We start from the raw sequence: 21,591 nt of genomic DNA on the forward strand, positions 1-21,591 counted from the left end.
GACATGGATGCACTATTGGTGACTGAGCATTAATCACTAATTGTTTAATCCATGAAGCACCTGGCACATAGTTGGTGTTCAATTAATACTTGTTAATACAGTTACTGTTATTTTGAGGGGCAGAGCAGCATTCTATAGTAAAGAAGAAGCTGGGCAGAAGCATGCCTTTAATCCCAGCACTCCAGGGCTGTTATACAGAGAAACCTCAAAAAAAAAAACAAACCAAACCAAAAACAAAACAACAACCACAAAAAACAAAAACAAAAAACTGAGGCACTGAACCCAGGTTTTATTTGTGGTTCAAAACTTAGCTGTGAAATATTCTCCCTGAATCGAAGTTTCCCCAGTTGTAACACTGTGAACTTATATAAATATGTATTTATTATATATAACATATATGTTAAGCTTGTGGTGAAGTAAAATGACATGTCTAAATTATTGTTATGAGCCGTATGCATAACACTAAGTGTGTAAAAGTTTAGCAGAGTGCAGTGTGCAGTAAGTGCTCATTGTTAGATAAATACATGGATTGATTTACGGTTAGAGTTGGTTTTGATGCGCCTGTGATCAACTAAATGATGCAAACAATTTACAGTTTACTCTGGAGTTCCCACTAGGTGTTGTGAGCAGGTAACTCCATTTGAAGGAGAAATTTTCGGTTTCTCTCTCAGGCTACCATAACAAAAAACTATAAACTGTGTAGTGTAAGCAAGAGAAATTTACTTCTTCTGGTTTGTAGGTCAAGAAATACAAAATCGAGGTGCTGGCCTATGCAAGGTTCCTGGTTCCATTTCCTGGCTTACAGACACCCACTTCTCCCAACTTCCTTTATCCTCCTTTACCTGGTACAGGATGAGGGAAGGAAGGGCTCTCTTCCCTTTTCATGAAGCCATTAATGTTGCCATATGTTTTAATATAATAGTAATTATCCTCCCGGAGGTCCTATCTCCAAATATCAGGATACTTGAGCTTATAATTCCAACTCATTTTGAAGGGACACAAAAATTCAGCCCATAAACTTACTTTAATGTCAGAAAGTAACGCTGGAGAATACATCTAAGTCTTAACTTTATACATTGTACTCAAATTATCTTAAAATTGCAATTTAGTAAGGGTTAATAAGTAAATTTTCAGTTGAGGAAATCTTGCAGTTTTGTTTGCAAAACAAATCATCTTTTGCAGGCAGAATCGTCATTCCATTCTTCTGTTTGTATACTTAATTTTTCCCAACTGCGTCTAGAATTGCTGCCATGCTTTCTGTATAAGGCGTGGAAAGTCAGAATATACAAATTTTAAGCCTTGCTAATTTATAGAAACATATTTAAAACGACCTTTTATTTACATTGTATTTCAGTCGGAGCCTCACTAATATACTTAGTGGTTTTTATCTAGTCAACGTTTCTCCTAGGGGTAACAGCAGAGAGGAAAAAGTGAGGACACACGAGGAGCAGCCCCTGGAGGCGACCGGAGCCCCTTTAAGGCCAATGAGCCACAGGAAGAGTCCGTGGTTCAGCAGCTAAGCAGTCGAACATTTCCAGAAAACACTGCCCTTGGAGAGCCAGGAGACGACAGCTCCCTCCAAATGAGTCTTAGAAATAATCATCCCGTATCCAAAGGAAATCTGGGATTAAACACTAAAGACAAGACGGCAGAGTTGCTGCTGGATGGACCCGGAAGACACAGAACTTCCGTCAGCAGAGGAGAAGCAGCATCCAATCGGCCCCTGTTTCTTAGTGGCCAATCAGATCTCGCCTTACAACGGCGCGCTCGCTCGGCACGGCAAGGTTGGGCTACTCTGTAAGTGGTGCGGTTGTCACCTGCAGGATCCCGCTTCAGTTAGCGGCGCGCAGTGAGTGCCCTGTTTCTTTGTGCTTGCTGCGTTTCTTCCTCTGCTCATGTAATGCACTCCCTGAACCAAGAAATCAAAGCATTCTCCCGGAACAATCTTAGGAAGCAGTGCACCAGGGTGACCACGCTGACTGGAAAGAAAATGATAGAAACGTGGAAAGATGCCACAGTTCATGTTGTGGAAGCAGAGCCCAGCGGTGGGGGTGGTTGTGGCTATGTGCAGGACCTTAGCTTGGACCTGCAAGTTGGCGTTATTAAGCCCTGGTTGCTTCTGGGTGAGTAGAGTGACTTGCAACTGCGTTGTGGAGTCCCTTTAACTGGATTCCTTTGCCGTCAGCCTCCTCTATGCAAAATAATCCCCCTGTGCACAATAGTATTATCAACTATCTGATGAAAAGTTGAAATGTTTACGTTTTTAGGTTAGGAATAAAATAGGGACGTTTCTTCCACCACAGCATTTATCATTTTGACACCTGCTTATTGAATTTTAGAAGAAATGTTCTCCCTATTTTTCTAAGTTTCTCTCGAGGATAGTGGGATGCTGTGTTTTCTTGTATTATAAAAAGACGTATCCTTTAAAAATGCAAAAAAAAAAAAAAAAAAAGCAACTGATTCCTTGGCTGGTGAAAGGACGTTGAAAGCGTGCTTCCCAGAGCATCTGCTCATGGTGTCTGTCTTTGGTGTGTTGAGAGCAAAGCTTCAGTTTTACAGCTATGACTCTGATGATGGCCTCATATCTTGTGATATGGAAACACTGAATTTTTATACAAGCATGGCCCACAAATAGCAAAAGAAGAAAGCGTATAAAAAAAAACTCACTTGTTATCTTGTTGATCTGGTATGGTGTTCTTTAGTTTCCAGCCTTTCCCAAGGGTCTGCATTATTTTGCATATATGAATGAGAAATTAACACTTGGACACAGAACCAGGAGTTAGACATGCCCACAATATGAAGCTTACACAGCATATGATTCTTTTAAAGATCTCCAAGTAGGGATTATCTTCATGTTACAAGTGGGGACTGGGCTTTAGGATCCGGTAAGTAATTTGCATAGGTAACAGACTGAGTAAATATCAGAGTTGGGTATCAAGTCTGACTGACTCTTACCCTCTATCACTATACTATGTTATTTTCAGTTAGACTTACATTAGGTGGTGCAATTCATTTATTCTCTCTAGACCTCCAAAAGCTATCTGCTTAAAATATTTTTTAGTTTATTTATTTTATGTACATGTGTTGCATGCATGTGTACATGTCCACCATGTGCATGTGCATGCATGGTAATCTCAGAGATCAGAAGAGGTCAGCAGAGTCCCTCGAACTGGAGTTAAGAATGGTTGTGAACCACAGTGTGGGTGCTGAGAACTGAACCTTGGTCCTCTGCAAGAGCAACAAGTGCTCTCAACCACTGATCCATCTCTCTAGCCCCCACACCATCTTGGTTCAGATCTTGTTCACTGTACCCAAGAATGATAATATGTATATGAGTACTTTTCAGTTCTTTGACCTCCTAAAGCTTTTTCTGACCTCCACAGTCACTCACACACTCTATCTTTGTCTGTCCTTTGTCTCTGTTTCTTTCTCTCCCCTTCTCGCCCCCCCAATCTGTTTCTCTTACACACGTACAGTAGATAGAAAACATAAAAAGTAAATGAATAAATAAGTAAATACATTAAAAACAGAATCCTAATTAGCTGCAATGGTAGCTGTTCCAGAAGCCGAGGCAGGATAATAACTAGTTCAAGGCCTGCTTGGGCTACAGAGTGGGGGCAGCTTGAGCAGCAGAGTGAGACTCGGCAATCCAATATTTGCCTCAACACCACAAACACACAGAATGTTTATGTCAATGTTGTTATAATTTGGAAGTCACTTAGAACAGACACCAACCAACTCTGAAATAGAATCAACCTGACCTGCCTGTTTCAGGTTTAGAAGAGAGAGAGGAGAGAGAGAGAGGAGCCGCGGGGAGATTACCAAGGCAGTCACAGTGTGGGGTGAAAAGGGGAAGAATTTCATTTAAGCTATGTTGCAGTTTTTACTATTTTAAAATACAAACAGATCAGAATAATTAGTTAAAAGATGGTATGTTCACTAAACTATTAAAATAAAATTAATTTATCTGAACCTGTTCCCCAACCCCAACATGGTTATGACTTCCTATATTTGAAAACTGAGAATTACCTTTTAGTCAAGAAGTATTTCAAACTGGCAGAAAGTTACAGAAAGAGGAGAGAACAGACAATTTCTATACCCACCATCTATACTTACTAAATGTCCATATTTTGGAAGTTCAACTTCCAAGTAGAAAGAAGCAGAAGGTGTGGTTAGTAAGGAACCTCTCGGCTTGGACCCACTGTGTACTTGTGGCCCCTCAGTCACCAGAAATCATATAAGGGAAGCTGGCTGATTCCTCAGATATGGAAGGGGAGGAGGAGAGCTTTGATAATGGAAATAGAACCACAGGAAAGTAATATTCTTGGACTCCTTCATTGTAAATGTCCTATTTGATCATTTCTGAAGCATGCTCTATGTTAACTAGTCATTCTCAGATAAGAATTTGCTTATAAACATCTCCAAATGTGGGGTAGTACAGAGATGTCTTCAACAGAAAGAGACTGTGAAAGGCACAGCACTAGTGGTGTACATTGTGGGTGGGAGCCTGTGGACCTCAAAGCTACTGAGTGTTCCCTCACCAGCTGTACTGAAGTTACTCTGTGGGTGTCTGACTTTCTTAATACCTTTTTTTTTCTTTTATAAAAGAAAGAGGTGTTTATTGTAAACAATAAAATTCATATAAGAAAAAAATCACCTATAACCCTACATTTAATGTTCTGTTCCATGTACTTTTTATTTTTAAGCCTATACATATTTTTGTTTTTTATTGTATATTTCACACCATGCCTGGATTCCATGTGGGTATTAGAGATCTAACTCAGGTCCTGTGTTAGCAAGTACTCCACCCATTTATCCATCTTCCAAGCCCCTGTAGCGTATTTTTATTTCCTGACACACTGAGAATAGGTGTTCCATGCCTTACCTATTTTAATTTTTATTTCTAGTGGTACATATTGCTGTACAGATTTCACTATGTAATTGTACCATCTTTTTTTTTTATCTCAGCACCTATATTGGACTTGGAGTTTTTTGCTTGCTGGTTTTGTTTTTATTTGTTGTATGTTGAACATTCTCAGAAGTAATCACCTCAACATCTATAATTTTAGTATAGATTATTCAAAATGGGAAAGTCCATAGATATATAAAAGATAAATTTTCATGGTGAATATTACCAAATTTCCCTTCCAAAAATTGAACTGATGTCCTCCCACATTGAATTTTTCCCCCTTCTGTTTGGTTTTAAAGAGAATCCTTACACAAAATTCACATGAAAATTCAGAATGATTGTATTTGTATTCAAGATAGTATGATTTATTTCCTCAGGGTCACAGGATGCTGCTCATGATCTGGAGCTACTGAGAAAGCACAAGGTAAATGAAGTAAATGTACGTTTCAGGTCTAGCACCACATACAGCAATGTCCATTCTCCCATTACATGGGAAAAACTGTATTGCTCCAACCTTTGCATCATTCAGTTTAATCTGTATCATTTGGGCTATCATTTTAATAGCATTGCCAAAATCATTGTACCTGCTTTAAATATACAGCTCTGTACCCCAACTTTCTAGTTTCACGTCCTTCTCAGATTCCTTCACACAACCTCCTGAACTTACCCTGGAAGTGTTGCTGGAATGTTAAATGGTCTTATTATAAAAAAAAAAAAAACAAAAACAAAAAACCTGGAGCCTGATATTGGGGTGAATGCTGAAACATCAGAGAGATAAAGGAATGAACCACCTCTTACCTCTAGGATTCCTCAGCCTGAACAGTTTTGCTCAACTGAAAGACTTTAGTTCCTGTCTCCTCATGCCTTGTATACCTTTCTCCGCCCACCCATATAATTTCCTGTCTCAACTTTCCTAGTACTGGGATTAAAGGCATGTGACTCCCAAGTATTGGGATTAAAGGTATGTGCCACCACTGCTTGGCTCTGTTTCTCTCCTAGACTGAGTCAATCTCAAGTAGTCTAGGGTGACTTTGAACTCACAGAGATCCAGATGGATCGCTGCCTCCCAAGTGCTAGGATTAAATGTGTGTGCCACCACTGCCTGGCTTCTATGTTTTATCTGGTAGCTTGTTCTGTTCTCTGATCTTCAGGCAAATTTATTAGGGTACACAATATATCACGACATTTCCCCTTTTTTGTCTAAAATAATAGTTTATAACTAATATAAGAAAAAGTATATAAAATAAGTACAATAAGTATATACAATATATACAGTCAAGAATTACATTAACAATGTTTAGTCCATAAACATTTGACAAATACAGAGAGAATACTCCACGATCTATCCTATTTTGGTGAGTTCAAAATGTTGTATCTAATTCACTTCCTTTCCTAATTTATATTAACAACTGAATACTATCTTTTGATGTCTTTCAAATTTATACACTCTTTAGTGAGTTTCTTTTCTGAATTTGTTAACAAGGAAAACTATAACTATCTAGTCTTAAACTCCCTCAGAGACCCAAGAAAGAAATAATATTACCTAAGTAAGCAGGAAGTGCAAACAAGCGACTTCCAAAAAATGTGAGAAATGATAGAAACAACTGGCTACCTGAACAGTCACCCAAGGTTCCTCTGCAATGTTGGGACATCCATCTTTGGCCTACAAGCCTAGCATATCTGACAGATTCATCTGTGAAGCAGGATTTTCTAAAGGGCTTTCTTACCTTGTCTTGGCAAGGTTCAGCAGTCCTTTCTTTTGTGTCCTACTTGTCCATTTGGACAACATAATGTCAGCAGTTGATGCGAGGGCACTTTCTTACCCAGTGACTAACTTTTGCCACAAAGAAAGTAAACTCCATATGGAGTTTCTTTGATGCCCATCATCTTCTCTGAAGTAGATTGGTGCTGCCAGGAGCAGACATGTCTCATTGTCATTAAAAAAAAAAAAAAGAATCTATGTTATTAAAACATCTGAAATACCATATTCCATAGATCTCTGAAGTGTTTGAAGACGACCTGTCTATCATATATATATATATATTTGACCTTGAAAACATACCTAATCTGACTACAAGTTCAATTGTAATAACTAACTACTAACTTTCATTTCTTTATATCCAAATTAGTTGGTAATAACTTTTAAGGACTAGAAATTTGCATTACATTGTTAAATGAGCTATATAGGTACAATGCCTTGAACAAGATTAGAAATGTATGTATAGTATGTTGTAACAAAAATAATCTCAAATTTGTATCCATTTACAAAATTTGTATACAATATACAAAAATCCAATCCAATGCAAAATATTTAAAACTAATAGTTGCTTTTTAAACATAGATTCAATAATCTACCTTTATCTTATCATATCCACATTCTCCTTTTTTTCTTTTCAGAGTAGATTCAATAATCTACCCTTTTATCTTATCATTTCTATTTTTTTAGAGTAGATTCAATAATCTACCTCTACCTCTTATCTATATCTTCTTTTTTTTTTTTTTTAGAAAGAGACTAACTATGACCAATAACAATTTTTAACCAACCCCTAAACAAAGACAAACATCCATAATCCATTTATTTGGGAATGTGGGTGTAGTTTTCTTGGCTAGTTCCTGATGATTGGATGTGCTGGTAGTCTTATGGGGACACAAAGAAAATTTAAGATTATGGTCAAGTCCTGACTGGAGTAGTCTGTGAGGCTGTATCATCTCAGCTAGCCATCTCTATATTGTCTTAAGCAGTTTGTAGTCCAAAACCTGTCTTTTGATGGTAGTTGTTAGCTTGATGGCATTATCATAGTCCATGTGGAATCGTCATTGTGGGGTCCCATCATCTTTTTGGAGACTTCAAAAGTCGCTGTTAGGCATAGTCGAGGTTCACTGCAGAAAATCTTTTTCATGGAGCATTTTTTTTTCTGTATGATTTGTCCTTTTTCTTTGGATTTCTCATTTGTTCAGTGTTTTTCAGATTCCTTAGCTGGATCCCTTCATTTTCCAAGTTATATCTGGTCAAATGAAAAGCATGTGTTAGTGGTATAAGTTAGTTTAAATTGAGTGGTCATTCTGGTTGATGAACTATCACCTCTTCTAGTTAAGAGGACTCGCTTGTTCAAATTGAACCTTTATCAATTTCTTGCCTCTGCTTAAGCAGTTCTATAGGGGACAGACTTTCCCTCACCTCTGCTTGTCAAAGATCCACCCATTCTTGAGTCCTAGTTCATATACCAGTCTTCCCTAATACTGTTTCTTACCAACTACTTTCATACAACTGATAGGATTTGTTACTTGTTTTCAGTGTTTTCTCAAAGTAATTGTTAGCTGTTTGCTATCATATCAAGCACGGTTTCAGCTCATGTTGAGTGGTTTGAGGAGCATCAAGATTCCTGTTCACTTGAAGCTTATGCTCTGAGTGTGCCCAAAGATACTGAAAAACTATAGAATGGTGTATTGTATGGTTCAGTAGGAAAGTATAGAATGATGATACCCTTAACCCTGTTTGTTTGGTTTGAGACTGGGGGAACTAAGGACAAGCTTCTTGGTAGAGGTAATACTCAAATTTTGCTCCATGAGAGGATTCAGATAGAAGAGATGGTGTGTGTACAGATCCCAAAGCCAGAGGAAAGGAAGGTTGATGCTTTCAGGGACAGAAATGGAGTTCAGAAAATAGTGTGAGAACAAAGGGTGCCAAGCTACGAGCAAGAGAGGTAAGCATGAAACAGAGTGTGAAAGGCCATGTAAACCAGAGTAAACCATGTAAATCAGTTGTTTAGACATGATCCAAAACATAGTGGGAGCCAAGGACAGGTTTTGCCTAGTGAAATAACAGGACTAAATGTGTAGTTTTAAAAGATTTCTCATTAGAAGCAGTGTGGGAAATAGATCGGAGGATTGTTTGCGCTAGAGATGGGGAGACCAACTATGAAGTTTGGTACTCTGAGAGAAGTTGATAGTGGCTTAGTCTAGATTTCAGAGGGATAAAGAGAAGTGGCAAATCTGAGGTATTCTGAGAGCCCCAAATTCGCACAATTGGTTGCTTAGTTATAGGGAGAAGGGAGTTCCTAGTTGGTGGACTGTGTAGGAAGGATTAGGAGGTGTGGCCTTATGGGAGGAGGTGTCTCACTAGGGGTGGACTTTGAGGTTTCAAAAGCCCATGCCAGGCACAGTCTCACTCCTTCTTTCTTCCTGCAACTTGTGGATCAGATTGTGAGCTCTCAGCTACTGCTCCAGTGCCATGTCTGGCTGGCTGCTGCCATGCTTCCTGCCATGATGATCATGGACTAACCTTCTGAAACTGCAAGCAAGCCTCCAACTAAATGGTTTCTAAGAGGTGCTTTAGTCATGGTGTCTCTTCACAGCCATGGAACAGCAAGTAAGAGAAATTGATAAGCCAGATTTCAGAAGACTGAGAAGTAGAGGGAATGTGCTGGCAGGAGAGGAGGTAATGGGTGGGGCTTAGGAAGTGTTGAGAATGTTTTAAGGCTCATGTTAGAGGGGCAAATAGAAGATTGAGGAAAGTCACTAGAGAAATGTTTGGAAGTCATAGAGTGGTTCCAGGTGCACATACTGGGAAGGGCCCTCTAAAGGGTGTAGGAATGTATCATTTATTGAAATAGGGCAGAAAGAAAGGGCAGGTGCTGGTGTAGGTAAGATGGTGAGAGCTGATGGGGAGATGTGCAGGTTGCTATGTGAAGATTTCATATAAGATTATCTTCTCTGAATCAAACAAGGCAGCGAGAGGATTGGTAGGGCACCCTGGGTGGATTGGTAAGGCACCCTGGGTGAGCTGATTTCTCTGAGAGTGCAACACGTCACTGAAACCTCATGGCAACTAAGACTGGCACAGATGGGGTAGAGCATAGAGGCCAAGAGATTAGCTCTGTGTATGGCCACCCCCACACACGAGGTTGGGGAGTGGGGTCGAGGCAGGTGGTGCATTGAGTAATCTCTTCCTCCCGTTAGGGTCCACTTCATTATCCTCTTAGCTCTCACCACTTATATTATTACCACAAGGACTTTGAGAAGATAAAGACTTTATTCTTTTCTGTTTGTCATCCATCGCTCTGAGAAAAAAAATTGATTGAGTCAAGGATAAAAATGTTACGTGGTAAATACTTACAGTTATTTCCCAAAGGAAAATAACAAATAATGAATTCCTTAGCTAGTCTGACAGGGTTGCTTGTTAATTTACTGACCTGTGTTTAATCTGGCGTCTGTTTAATCCCGGATCTCATACCAGGAGCCCTCACACATCAACAGTTAACAAAGCTATTGAAAGTTCCAGTCTCATTTCCACTAACAAATTAGTGCTATTCAGGGTAATATGGCAAATGAAAAGCCTTTGCATAGGCAAGTGGTTTTTTGTTTTTGTTTTTGTTTTTTGTTTGTTTTTTTTTAATATCACCTCTCTTAATGGCACCCTTGTCCTCTTTCAGCTTCACTGTTTGGGGGATGAAACAAGGGCATCTCTATCAGATCCTGCTTCCTCTCTGCAGAGTCACCCTCTTAATAATGCGTAGGGGAGTGAAGCCAAAGCGAGTTGTGTGATGGAGAGTTTCTAGAAAAATATAAGGATGCTGTGAACCACATGATTAGTTTAAGTGGGTGGCATTTTCAAAGCCTTGCCTTAGAACTTTGGTCAAGTGTTGTAATTGGTGGAAATTCTCTTGTGGAGGACCATAAGGAAATTTCTGTATGGATTTAATTCTAATAAGTAAAACGTGTAATAGTGGTTGTATTATTAGTAAGATAGTCATTGAGTGCTAGATCAATAAATAAAATATTTTCATAAGGAAGCCCCAAAAGAATATGAAAGAAAAGCAGCAAACGTGATTGCTGAAGAGTAGAACAAATTTTCATCTTCCCTTTTTACAATGTTTTGATTTCAGAGCCAGTTAGAAAAAAAATTTGATTTGCAAGGGAAATAATAATGCCTAAGTAAGAGGCCTGAGACAACCTACGTGCCTGGTAAATATGAAGTCCTCAGTGAAGGTATTCTTAACTATTCCTATTACAAACGGCATCTCATCCCAAGGCCAGCATTGATAAACAGTTCCCTCACTGAGTGGTAGAGGTCAGCTTTTTAGAAAAAAAGCCTTCTTGGCTGTGTCCCTTATCAGCTCCACCACCTGTGGTTCATTGCAATTAAAAAAAACCAAACCAATCAAACAAACAAAAACCACTCTTTTGTCACTGAAATTTTTATATGGATATTCACTGAGTTGTTTTTTTTTTTTCCAGTAGATATTTTAAGTACTTTCTGCTAAGGTCATTTTTACTAAGTTCTTATGATAGTTAAGTTCAACCTGGTCTGTATTTTCATAGTGTTTCTAGTGCAGGGAGGGAGGCGATCTCCAAGGAGTAGAACAAGAGGGCCATGCATGCATTATAAAAGAGCATTGTTGTGGGATGAGGCAGAGAAGATGTATCATTCAGTGAGTCGTTACATTTTCATTATTCTCATTCCAGAAGTTAACATTACAGCCTGCTTTTAGATCATCTAACTCATAGAACTTAAAAATCATCCTTTTCTTTTCTTTCCTTTAAGGTGACTCATATTCTCAATGTTGCATATGGAGTTGAAAATGCTTTTCTCAGTGAATTTACATATAAGACCATTTCTATATTGGATGTCCCTGAAACCAATATCCTGTCTTATTTTCCAGAATGTTTTGAGTTTATTGAGCAAGCAAAACTGAAGGTGAGTTTTATTTTTATACAGTTCTTCAGGAGTAGAAATTCAAAAATGGGACCACCACCCAGTCTTTGTACATTTTAATGAATTTGTGAAGAGCCATTATGAAAATTTCCATCCAGTAATACTAATTAAATTCTTCAGGTTTTTGGTTCTCTAATTGTTTTTTTTTTCTTAATGAGAAGTTTACTTCTCATATTCATTTAGTTTTGTTTCTTCTGAGTTCTTACCAAGAAACACTGGGAGATAAACTCCCTCGATTACTGAGCTTTCCTGCGCAAATATGTAGTTAAATTCCTTCTGGGACTGTATTAGCACCTACATCCTGACTGATTTGTCAGAAACCAGATGGACCAAAGGGTACAGTCTGATCTCATCTTGTCAGTGCATTTGTGATGATGAATATTCATTCATTTCAATGACTAAGGCACAGAGATTGTGTAGCTGTGCATGTAAAAAAATATTTATTTATTATTTATGGAGGCAGGGTCTCATAGAGCCTAGGCGAAGCCTCAGACTTGCCGTGTAGCCAAGGATGATCCTGAACTTTTGATCTTCCGGCCTCTACCACCCTCCTACTGGATTTACAGGTGTGCATTACCATGCCTGTTTTTAATGTTTACTGGGGATGGAACCTGGGGCCTTGTTCATATCAGGCACGTACTCAACCAGCGGAGCTGTAGCTCTGGTCACTGTGCATTTTGAACCATAGAATTTTAAGGCAGAATGCATATTGCTGTCCTCAGATTATATAAAATCCTGATCAGAAACTATCTGCTGGTTTTGTGACTTGAGAGGACCAACACATGATATTATTTCAATATTAACTTTGACCTGTGTCAACATTCTGATAGGCAGGACTTCTAGGATGGCTATTACCTAAAGTTGTATCTTGAAATTATTTTTGTCAATAAGTAATTCTGTTTTACATTTTAATGGTAATTAAGTTTATAGTTTTCTAATTAATTCCTTTAGTTATTATATATAATGGAATGTATATACATTTTTGATAAAGAACAGTATCAGAGAATTCACACTCATAGACTTGTTTATAGTAGCGATATCAGATCCCCAGGCAGGATGGTGGGTGCAGCTTATATAATAATCTCTTCCCCCAAGAACTAATCGGGAGTCCCATGGAAACTCTTCAACTAGGAGTACATCCCTTCCAGGAGTATATCTCTGAGTCCCGCCATCTCCTAATCTTACAACATGATCCCAAGCTTCAAAACCATGAGCCTTTAGGGGACATGCTCAAAACGTATTCAAAGCACAGCACCATGACTGATCAGCCATGAGTGCTACCTAAGTGACCTGTGCTGCTGGAAGCTTGCTATGAGACCTCAGCATCATAAGGAAGTTACACCAGAATCTCACTTCACTGATTGTCAGAGGCTGACTACCAAAAAAATTGGAAGTATTTCATTATTTGATTTGATTTTTAATATATTTAAATTTTTTCTTTAAGAATTTTACACATGGATACAGTGTATTTTAGTCATACACCAATCCCCTTCTACGCTTTCCCTCCAACTCCTCCAAGATCCTCCCGCATCCCCCTCTCAGTTAGTTTAATTAATGCTGCCCATATACACGTAGACATGGACCACCCACTGGAGCATGGTCAACCTACCAGAGACCACACCTAGAAAGAAAACTGACTCCTCCCTACCCTAGCACCTGTTGACTGTCAGTAGCTCCTCAAGTAGGGTTAAGACTTCATGAGTCACTCCCCCACTCCATGTTGGAATGTTATGGGACTTAGCCATTAAGAGTACTTGTTCCGGGGCTGGAGAGATGGCTCAGAGGTTAAGAGCACTGACTGTTCTTCCAGAGGTCCTGAGTTCAATTCCCAGCAACCACATGGTGGCTCACAACCATCTGTAACAAGATCTGGTGCCCTCTTCTGGCCTGTAGTCATACATGCAGACAAAACACTGTATACATAATAAATAAATCTTTAAAAAAAAACAAAAACAAAAAAACAACAAAAAAAAAAAGAGTACTTGTTCCTGCAGAGGGCCCAGATTCGTTTCCTAGCACCCACATGGCAGCTCATAACCATCTGTCACTCCAGTTCCAGGGAATCTGTTTCTATTGCTGTGACAAAACACCATGACCAAAAAAAAAAAAAAGCAAATTGGGGAGGAAGGGTTTATTTGGCTTACACTTCCATATCTGTTCATCATCAAAGGAAGTCAGGACAGCAACTCAAACAGGATAGGAATATAGAGGCAGGAGCTGATGCAGGGGCCATGGAGGGGTGCTGCTTACTAGCTTGCTCATCATGGCTTGCTCAGCCTGCTTCTTATAGGATCCAGGACCACCAGCCCAGGGATAGCACAATCCACAATGGGCTGGGCTTCCCCCATCAATCATTAATTAAGAAAGTGACTTACAGCCAGATCTTATGGAGGCATTTTCTCAATTGAGGTTCCCTCCTTTCACATAACTCCAGCTTGTACCAAGTTGACATAAGACCAACCAACACAGAATCTAACATCTTCTTTTGCCCTCCGAGGGCACCCCATAGACAGGGTACACATACATACGCATAAAATAAGTAAATCTATAAAAAAAGAAAAGTAGTTATATACAATAGTGAAAGAAAATATTAACATTGTAAATCAGGTAAAACAGATTTGTTTTGAACTAAGTAATATATATTAATAATTTTCAAGTTGTTATAAAATTTTTAAACATTTTAAGTCATAAAAAATTAACTGTTAGGTGGTGAGTCATGTCTCTAATTCCAACACTTAGAGACAGAGGCAGATGGCTGTCTATGAGTTTGAGGTCAGCCTGGTCTACAGAGCAAGTTCCAGGACAGCCAAGGCTACACAGAGAAACCCTGTCTCTAAAAACAAAACAAGCTGTTGGTACAAAGTAGAAAAAAAAATAGGTTGAGGCAGGGAGACTGAGAAGTACCAGGTGAGTTTAGAACCATCCTGGGTTACTTAATGAGAACCTGTCTTAAAATTAAAAGTAAAAAAAAGACTGGAGATAGAGTGCTTGCCTAGTGTGTGTAGAGCTATAGATTTAATTATTAGTACTGCAAAATGCAGGGGAAAACCCTCAAAGAACAAAATGAGAGGGGCTGGAGAGATGGCCCAGCATTTAAGAGCACTTATTCCTGGAGGACCAAAATTTGTTCCCAGTATCCAGGCAGCTCACATCTGTAACTCCAGCTCCAGGGGAGCTGGCCTCCATGAGCACTCTACCCACGTGTGCATAAACCCACACATGCATCCCTCCCCATATATATAATTTTTAAAAATAAAAATAATTTTTTAAAGTAGGAAAAGTTCATGATGTATAGATGTATTGTAGCTAGAGTTTTCCTGCCTGGCCCACAGTCAGGACAAATCTCTGACACCCGCCAGTCCCACAGCCACTCAGACCCAACCAAATAAACAGAGACTTATATTGGTTACAAACTGTATGGCAGTGGCAGGCTTCTTGCTAACTGTTCTTACAGCTTAAATTAATCCATTTCTATAAATCTATACCTTGCCACGTGGCTTGTGGCTTACCGGTACTTTACATCTTCCTTGTCCTGATGGCGGCTGGCAGTGTCTCCCTGACTCAGCTTCCTGTTCTCTCAATTCTCCTCTCTGTTAGTCCTGCCTATACTTCCTGCCTGGCCACTGGCCAATCAGTGATTTATTTATTGACCAATCAGCAACACATTTGACATACAGACCATCCCACAGCAATGTATATAGTGAATATTATTTTACTTTCCTTGTGCAGAAACAAAGCTCAAAAATGAATCATAGACACCTGTAAGAAAACACTTGAAGCAGACTTGTTGATGTGAGAAATTTCAAAATATTAAAGTTGTTGCTAATCACTCTTGAAAAGAGATAAACTTGCAGATTGGATACGGTGGCTAAAGAAAGTAATTTTATCACAGATACACAGATGTGAGGAAGCTGCCTTGCCAACCTAAAATAGTCCAATGGCCCATAACAACAGTAGTGTAATGGGTGTGCCTGGGGGCTAGGGTTTCTAGTAATATGGTCCCCTCCTGTCCCTTTCCTGTGTTGTACCCGATGAAGATGGAGAAATGAAGTTACTGAAATGTTTAATTCTGTGGTGTGTGCTCCATTCACTACAGATCATTAACTTTTTAAAAGCCTGCAATAGGCCAGGCTGTATCACTGTTGATCTCTTGGATCTATGGCATTCATTATTAATGCAATATTGCCCAAACCAGCATCCATCCTCCATTGTGTCCATTTCACTGGTAAAGTATCATTTACGAGTTACCTGAGAAGTTTTTCATTTATTGATCTCACTGCTGGTATATAATTACCTTTTCCATTTCATGATGTTATAAGTTGTTCATGCCATCATTTACTAACCGATCAGTTCAGAATGTTTGTAATTTACTTCCTTACAGAATAATAGTCGCAACAGCATCATTTGTTTCCTTGCCAGTGATTTTGTACTTAGATTTCCAAGCCAGGGACACCAATTGTTTATATACATGTACTGGTAAGTTGCTAGGTTTTTCTGTGTACTTGGCTGGATCATTTGAGTCCTGTTAAAGATGCCGTTTGCGAACTCCAACCACATTTTCAGAGCATTTCAGTCCTGGGGAAGAGCAGGTATTGGATGATTGAGTTTCCTCAGTTTATGTGGTGAAATTTATTCTGTGAAATAATTAGACAAGATGAACTTTTTTCTTTATAGTTTTGAGTCTGCTAAGAATGTGTAATTGATTTAATAACCTTTCTCAGGAGAGTAACGTGGATTTTGTTTGATGTCATTTCAGGATGGCGTGGTTCTTGTTCACTGTAACGCAGGGGTTTCCAGGGCTGCTGCTATTGTCATAGGCTTCCTGATGAGTTCTGAAGAAATCGAATTCACCAGTGCTTACTCGTTGGTGAAAGATGCAAGGCCATCCGTATGTCCAAATCCCGGCTTCATAGAACAGCTTCGCACCTTCCAAGTGGGCAAAGAGAGCAATGGCAGTGACCACGTGCCCTCAGTGGACAGGGGCCGTGGCCCATGATCTGTACTCTAGCGGTGACCACGTGCCCTCAGTGACAGGGCCATGGCCCGTGATCTGTTCTTTAGCGGTGACCAAGTACCCTCAGTGGACAGGGGCCGTGGCCCGTGATCTGTACTCTAGCAGAGACAGACAAGCAACTTCTGCATCTGCCTCTGTTTTGGAGAGGAAACTTGTAAAACTTATCTTTCCTGTTGTCTTTTACCCATGAAAATGGGGGTTACTTTTATTGTCCTGAATTAATATATTAATACATTTTTAAGTTTTACCTTCTCTTTTTTATTGCATTATCTGGTTAAACATTTCTTTAACTTCCTAAGAGAAAATAGTGGATTATCAAATTGCTAAATCACTGATAAGTGTAGAAGAAATTTTAAACCTAAAAATCTTTGTTAGAGATAGGAAAGCAAACCAATGAAGCCTTTTAATTTATTCTTCTTTCACATACACTTTCATGAACAAAAACCTTTTGAAGTGATAGACCTAATAAGTGAAGATTTACCATTTCAAAGGGAAGTAAAGTTTTTGTAAGAATATTTTTAAAATTAAAAAATAATACCTTCAGCCTCCCCAAAAGAGTACCAGAATCAAAGGCTTATATAAACATCTATCTAATGGTTATAAATGCATGTGATTTTTAAATCCTATTATGAGAACCAAATTTCCATTTTGACTTTTAAATTCGGTCCTATTACAAGCATTTTTCTTTTATTCTTTAAGTAATTGCATAGATGCTCTATGCTTTAATTTTATGATTTTTTTTAATTAGCTGTTGCCACACTTTGCTCTTTTTAACTTGGGTGCTAAGTGTTTAGTTTATGGGTCACCTATCACATTTTTTTTCTCTTGGGATCCCTAAAAACTACCTTATAGTGAGAGATGATTTTTTAAGATGTAATCTTAAGATTGATCTCTTTTATATTTTAGTATTCTGCAGGAAAACGTATTTTTTAGAAAAGAAAATTTAATGAATCTATAAAAAATTTTAAATATTGTTAGGATGCTTAATATTACACATATTTTTTTCTTGGAAGAACACTTTGAACAGTTTTTTTTCTTTAATGCTTCCATGTTAACAAAACTGAATTATGTATATTATAAATTTGCTTTATGGCTTTGAGTTGGGGCAGGGGATTGCACATCAAGCAGTAGAGTCTATGTTCAGTTTGCAAAAAGACCCTGACTTCCATCACCAGCAACACACACACAAATAAAAATCTTTAAAATTTAATGTGAATACATACTGTAAATTTTAACTTTGTCTAGTTATGAGAGAATTCTTTTATGCCTTTTGAATGACATTTGTGATAGGTTCTAAAACATAAGTGGGAGTTGATTGAAGGTGAGTGGGTTGTAGCATTTTTTTCAGAATTGAGTCAGGAATATATGTAAAAGCCAAAGTCTGAGGAGGAGCATGAAATGTTGGAGTTCTGGAAGGAAGTGCTGAGATGTGGGAACGCTGAGGTGGAGGGCATAAGATGCTGTCTGTGAATGTGAACTGTGGGCCAGATCAAGTGAGACCTGGTAGAGAGCTTTGAGATGTTAGTCTTTCAGAGTAGTGAAGAGATTAAGAGGTGGTAATGAGATCTGCTTAGAATGCTTTGTTGTATTTTCATTTTTATTTTATGTGTACAGGTATTTTGCTTGCATGTTTATCTGTGTACCATGTGCATATGATGTCCATGGAGGCTGGAATAGGGCACTGGATCCCATGGGACTGGAATTTCAAACAACTGAACTGCCCCATGGGGGTGTTGAGAATTGAACCCAGGTCCTCTGCCATAGCAGCCAGGGCTTTTGACCACTGAACCATTTCTCCAGCCTCAAGAATGATCGTTCATTTATTTGAGACAGGGTCTCATATTTAGCAGGTGGCCTCCAACTTGCCATCGAACTGAGGATGGCCTTTAACTTCTGGTCCCCTTTCCATCAGCTCCCAAGTGCTGCAGTGACAAGCCGCCAGCCACCAAAGCTGGTTTATGTGGTTGGTGCTGGCTTTCGTGCATGCGAGGCAGGCATTCCAACAACGGAGCTAGATCCCTAATCTTCACAATGTCATTTTAAAGCGTCAGTCTGCTTGTATAGCAGAGAGTGAGTTGGGAGGAAAAGCAAGGCAAGTCAGAAGGTGAGGTCCAGGTTTCAGGTGGTGAAACTAGATGTAGTTGATGCAGTCAAGAGGGAAAGAAGTGGAAGCTAGAGAGATGGCTCAGTGGTTAAGGGCACTTACTGTTGTGTCAGAGGACCAGAGTTTGGTTCCCAGCACAAACATCAGGTAACTCACAAGAGTCTGTAACTGCAGCTCCAGCTCCAGGATATATGATACCTTTGGCTGCTGTAGATGCCTGCACCCACGCACATACCCACATGCAAACACATATACCTACACGTAATTAAAATAATAAAATGAATCTTATAAAAAGGAAACAGGTGGGTACTTTTTGAAAAATATTTAGAGACTAGGTCTTATAAACTTTGGCATTGAATTTTTTTGAAAAGAGTTTTCAAAAAAAGAAAAAAAGAAAAGAAAAGGAGTTATCAAAATCATTCCAAGGCTTCCAGCTTTAATAATTAGAGAGCTGGTGGTACCATTCTTTGTAATAAATATTCACTTCTAAGTTGGCCTTTTTTATTTGATTTGAGGTGTCCTTGAGATATCCAAGTCAATGGGTATGTCAGGAGGGGAACTTGATGGGGCATCTGGTTATTGGTATGAATCTGCAGGAGAAATGGATAGCACCACACAAAGAGCTTAGAGTAAAACTAAGGGTATAAAATTGGGTTTTAGAGAACAACCACATATAAAGGCTGGGTGGAGGGTGAGCCAAGAAACGAGATATGGCTAAAGAGAGAAGAGAGCAACCAGAGCACACTGTCAAAGGAACTAAGGAAAGCTTCAAAGTGCATGATAAATAAGATGCAGCAAATGATGCTGAGAAAATACATACAATAAACATGTACCTAAGGCATCTGGGCTTAGCATCATGGAGGTTATTGTTAACCTTGGAAAGATCAGTTTGGTAGACTAAGTGATGGGAGAAGCCAGATTTGTTTATTAAATGCTATATGATATGCCAAATTACTGATAAGGCAATAACATGTATCTACTTTGGGGTGAATAAACCAGTGTATAACATACAAGGCTGATGCTAAACTTTCTACAATTCAGATGAATCAACTAAATTCTAGAGTTACCAGTGCCCCATAATTATTAAGTATTCAAAGTCAAGAGCATTGCACCAGTCCTCAACAAAATTCTTGTTCATTAAATAAAAATAGTCATCAGACAAAGAATAATGGCTTCATTGATTTTTCACTAGTAGTTTTCACGTAAGTGGAGACCAAAACGTATGACTTTTGAATATCTTAGTATTTGGGCTTGTTTATCTTTGTTTGTTTGGTTGGTTGGCTGGTTTTTTGAGAGAAGGTTTCTCTGTGTAACATCCTTGGCTGTCCTGGAACTTGCTGTGTAGACCAGGCTGGCCTCGAACTCATATATACCCATCTGCCTGCCTCTGCCTCCCAAGTGCCGAGATGAAAGGGACCGCTGCCCAGCTAGGCTTGTTTGTTTGTTTCTTTCTTTCTTTCTTTTTCAAAGATTTATTTATTTACTATGTACAGTGTTCTGTCTGCATGTGTGCCTGCAGGCCAGAAGAGATTGCCATATCTCATTACAGATGGCTGTGAGCCACCATGTGGTTGCTGGGAATTGAACTCAGGACCTCTGGAAGAGCAGCCAGTACTTCTAACCTCTGAGCCATCTCTCCAGCCCCTAGGCTTGTTTCTGTTTAAAAAAAAAATGATTTAGAGAAAATCTCAAACAGAGTTATAGAAAACAGCATCCTTCTCAGCAACAGTCTTGTTTACTGTCAGTTCTCTCAATTCCCCCCTGAACATGTCATCTCAAGGTAAATTCCAGACATCATTCTTTCAGGAATCAAGACCAGCCCCCACCCCCGGAAGCTGTCTCTTCTGACGGCTGTAACTTCCCTGAACCTTTATAATATCTGATTAAACCTAACTGGTATTTGAGTACAGGACCAGGAAACAGATTTTCACATGAAAGTTGCTTAAGTTTGGAAATTACTGGATACATTTAGTTGGTTAAAAACGAACAGGCAAATTGGCCTAGTTCATGTTTCATTCGATGTCTGGCTGTGCCCTCTCTGTCAGCTGTTCCCTGTAATGAGTTCATCAGCAAACCCTCATGTTTCTGTGTATTATTATTTAAAGACATTTAGAGATACAGTTGCTGTTAGTGTTTATAGGGCTCAAAAAACACAGTACCAACTGTAGGTGTGTATTTTTGTTGAGAGGATACACTTTAAATCATGAAGCTGTTTTGGAGATCATTTGGCCTGGCCTGCTGTGAAGTCATGTGGATACTTTATGTGACATCACAGTCTAAATGAATGACAGCCTGGGATATATCATCTCAGCCAAAAGTCAGAGATGATAACACAGGCATGATGTTTCCTCCCTTGGCTCTCTGTCCAAAGAAGACAAATTCCATCTGTTTTCCAAAGTCTTACAAAAGGTGGATATCTTTTCTCTTCACTTTGATTTTTAATTTAAAAATTATTTTTAATTCTATGTATGTGCATGTCTGTGTGTGGGTAAGTGTGTGTGACTGCAAGTGCCTCTGGTCTCTGATTCCCCTGGAGCTGGAGTTATAGGTGGCTATGAGCTGGGTGTGGTATGGGTGCTGGGAATTGAACTCTGGTCCTTTGGAAGAGCAGTACATGTTCTTAACCACTAAACCATCTCTCTAGCCCCTCCTTGATTTTTAAAAACTACATTTTTACAGAATAGGCAAAGTTATCTTAAGAGCACAAGATTGATTTTATATTTGTATGTAACTGTGTTAATAGCGATTTAATTAAACCGATAAATTATTAGTATATATGATAGATACACAAAAGTTTGACTGTGGCTGTGTCAATTCATTAAAGGTAAATGAATTCCGAGGTGTATTTC

At 38.9% G+C, this 21,591-nt stretch overlaps 2 protein-coding genes across 3 annotated transcripts in view; both read left to right on the plus strand.

The window, feature by feature from the left end:
• The first annotated feature begins 1,778 nt into the window (after positions 1 to 1,778).
• Positions 1,779 to 16,648, plus strand: Dusp19 (dual specificity phosphatase 19). Its single transcript, XM_059260793.1, has 4 exons — positions 1,779 to 2,123; positions 5,287 to 5,333; positions 11,454 to 11,606; positions 16,381 to 16,648. Exons 1-4 carry the CDS (start codon positions 1,901 to 1,903, stop codon positions 16,618 to 16,620), a joined length of 663 nt encoding a protein of 220 aa, XP_059116776.1. The 5' UTR covers positions 1,779 to 1,900; the 3' UTR covers positions 16,621 to 16,648.
• Positions 16,649 to 21,019: 4,371 nt separating this feature from the next.
• The window catches only part of Nup35 (nucleoporin 35), a 34,061-nt gene continuing 33,489 nt past the window's right edge, over positions 21,020 to 21,591 (plus strand). Inside the window, exon 1 of one of the 2 annotated variants that reach the window (XM_059260795.1) lies at positions 21,020 to 21,151. The gene's annotated coding sequence lies outside the window, so the exon portion shown is untranslated. The remainder of the gene's footprint in view (positions 21,152 to 21,591) is intronic. The other variant, XM_059260796.1, reaches the window with a different exon arrangement.

Source organism: Peromyscus eremicus, chromosome 4 (genome assembly GCF_949786415.1).
Source record: "Peromyscus eremicus chromosome 4, PerEre_H2_v1, whole genome shotgun sequence".
Classification (NCBI taxonomy): Eukaryota; Metazoa; Chordata; class Mammalia; order Rodentia; family Cricetidae; genus Peromyscus; species Peromyscus eremicus.

Excerpts from the sequence above, each read along its gene's own strand:
- Dusp19 (XM_059260793.1), top strand. The coding sequence starts at position 1,901 with ATGCACTCCCTGAACCAAGAAATCAAAGCATTCTCCCGGAACAATCTT. Across the intron at positions 2,124-5,286 it reads TAAGCCCTGGTTGCTTCTGG|GGTCACAGGATGCTGCTCAT; the intron begins GTGAGTAGAGTG and ends TTATTTCCTCAG. Across the intron at positions 5,334-11,453 it reads AGCTACTGAGAAAGCACAAG|GTGACTCATATTCTCAATGT; the intron begins GTAAATGAAGTA and ends CTTTCCTTTAAG.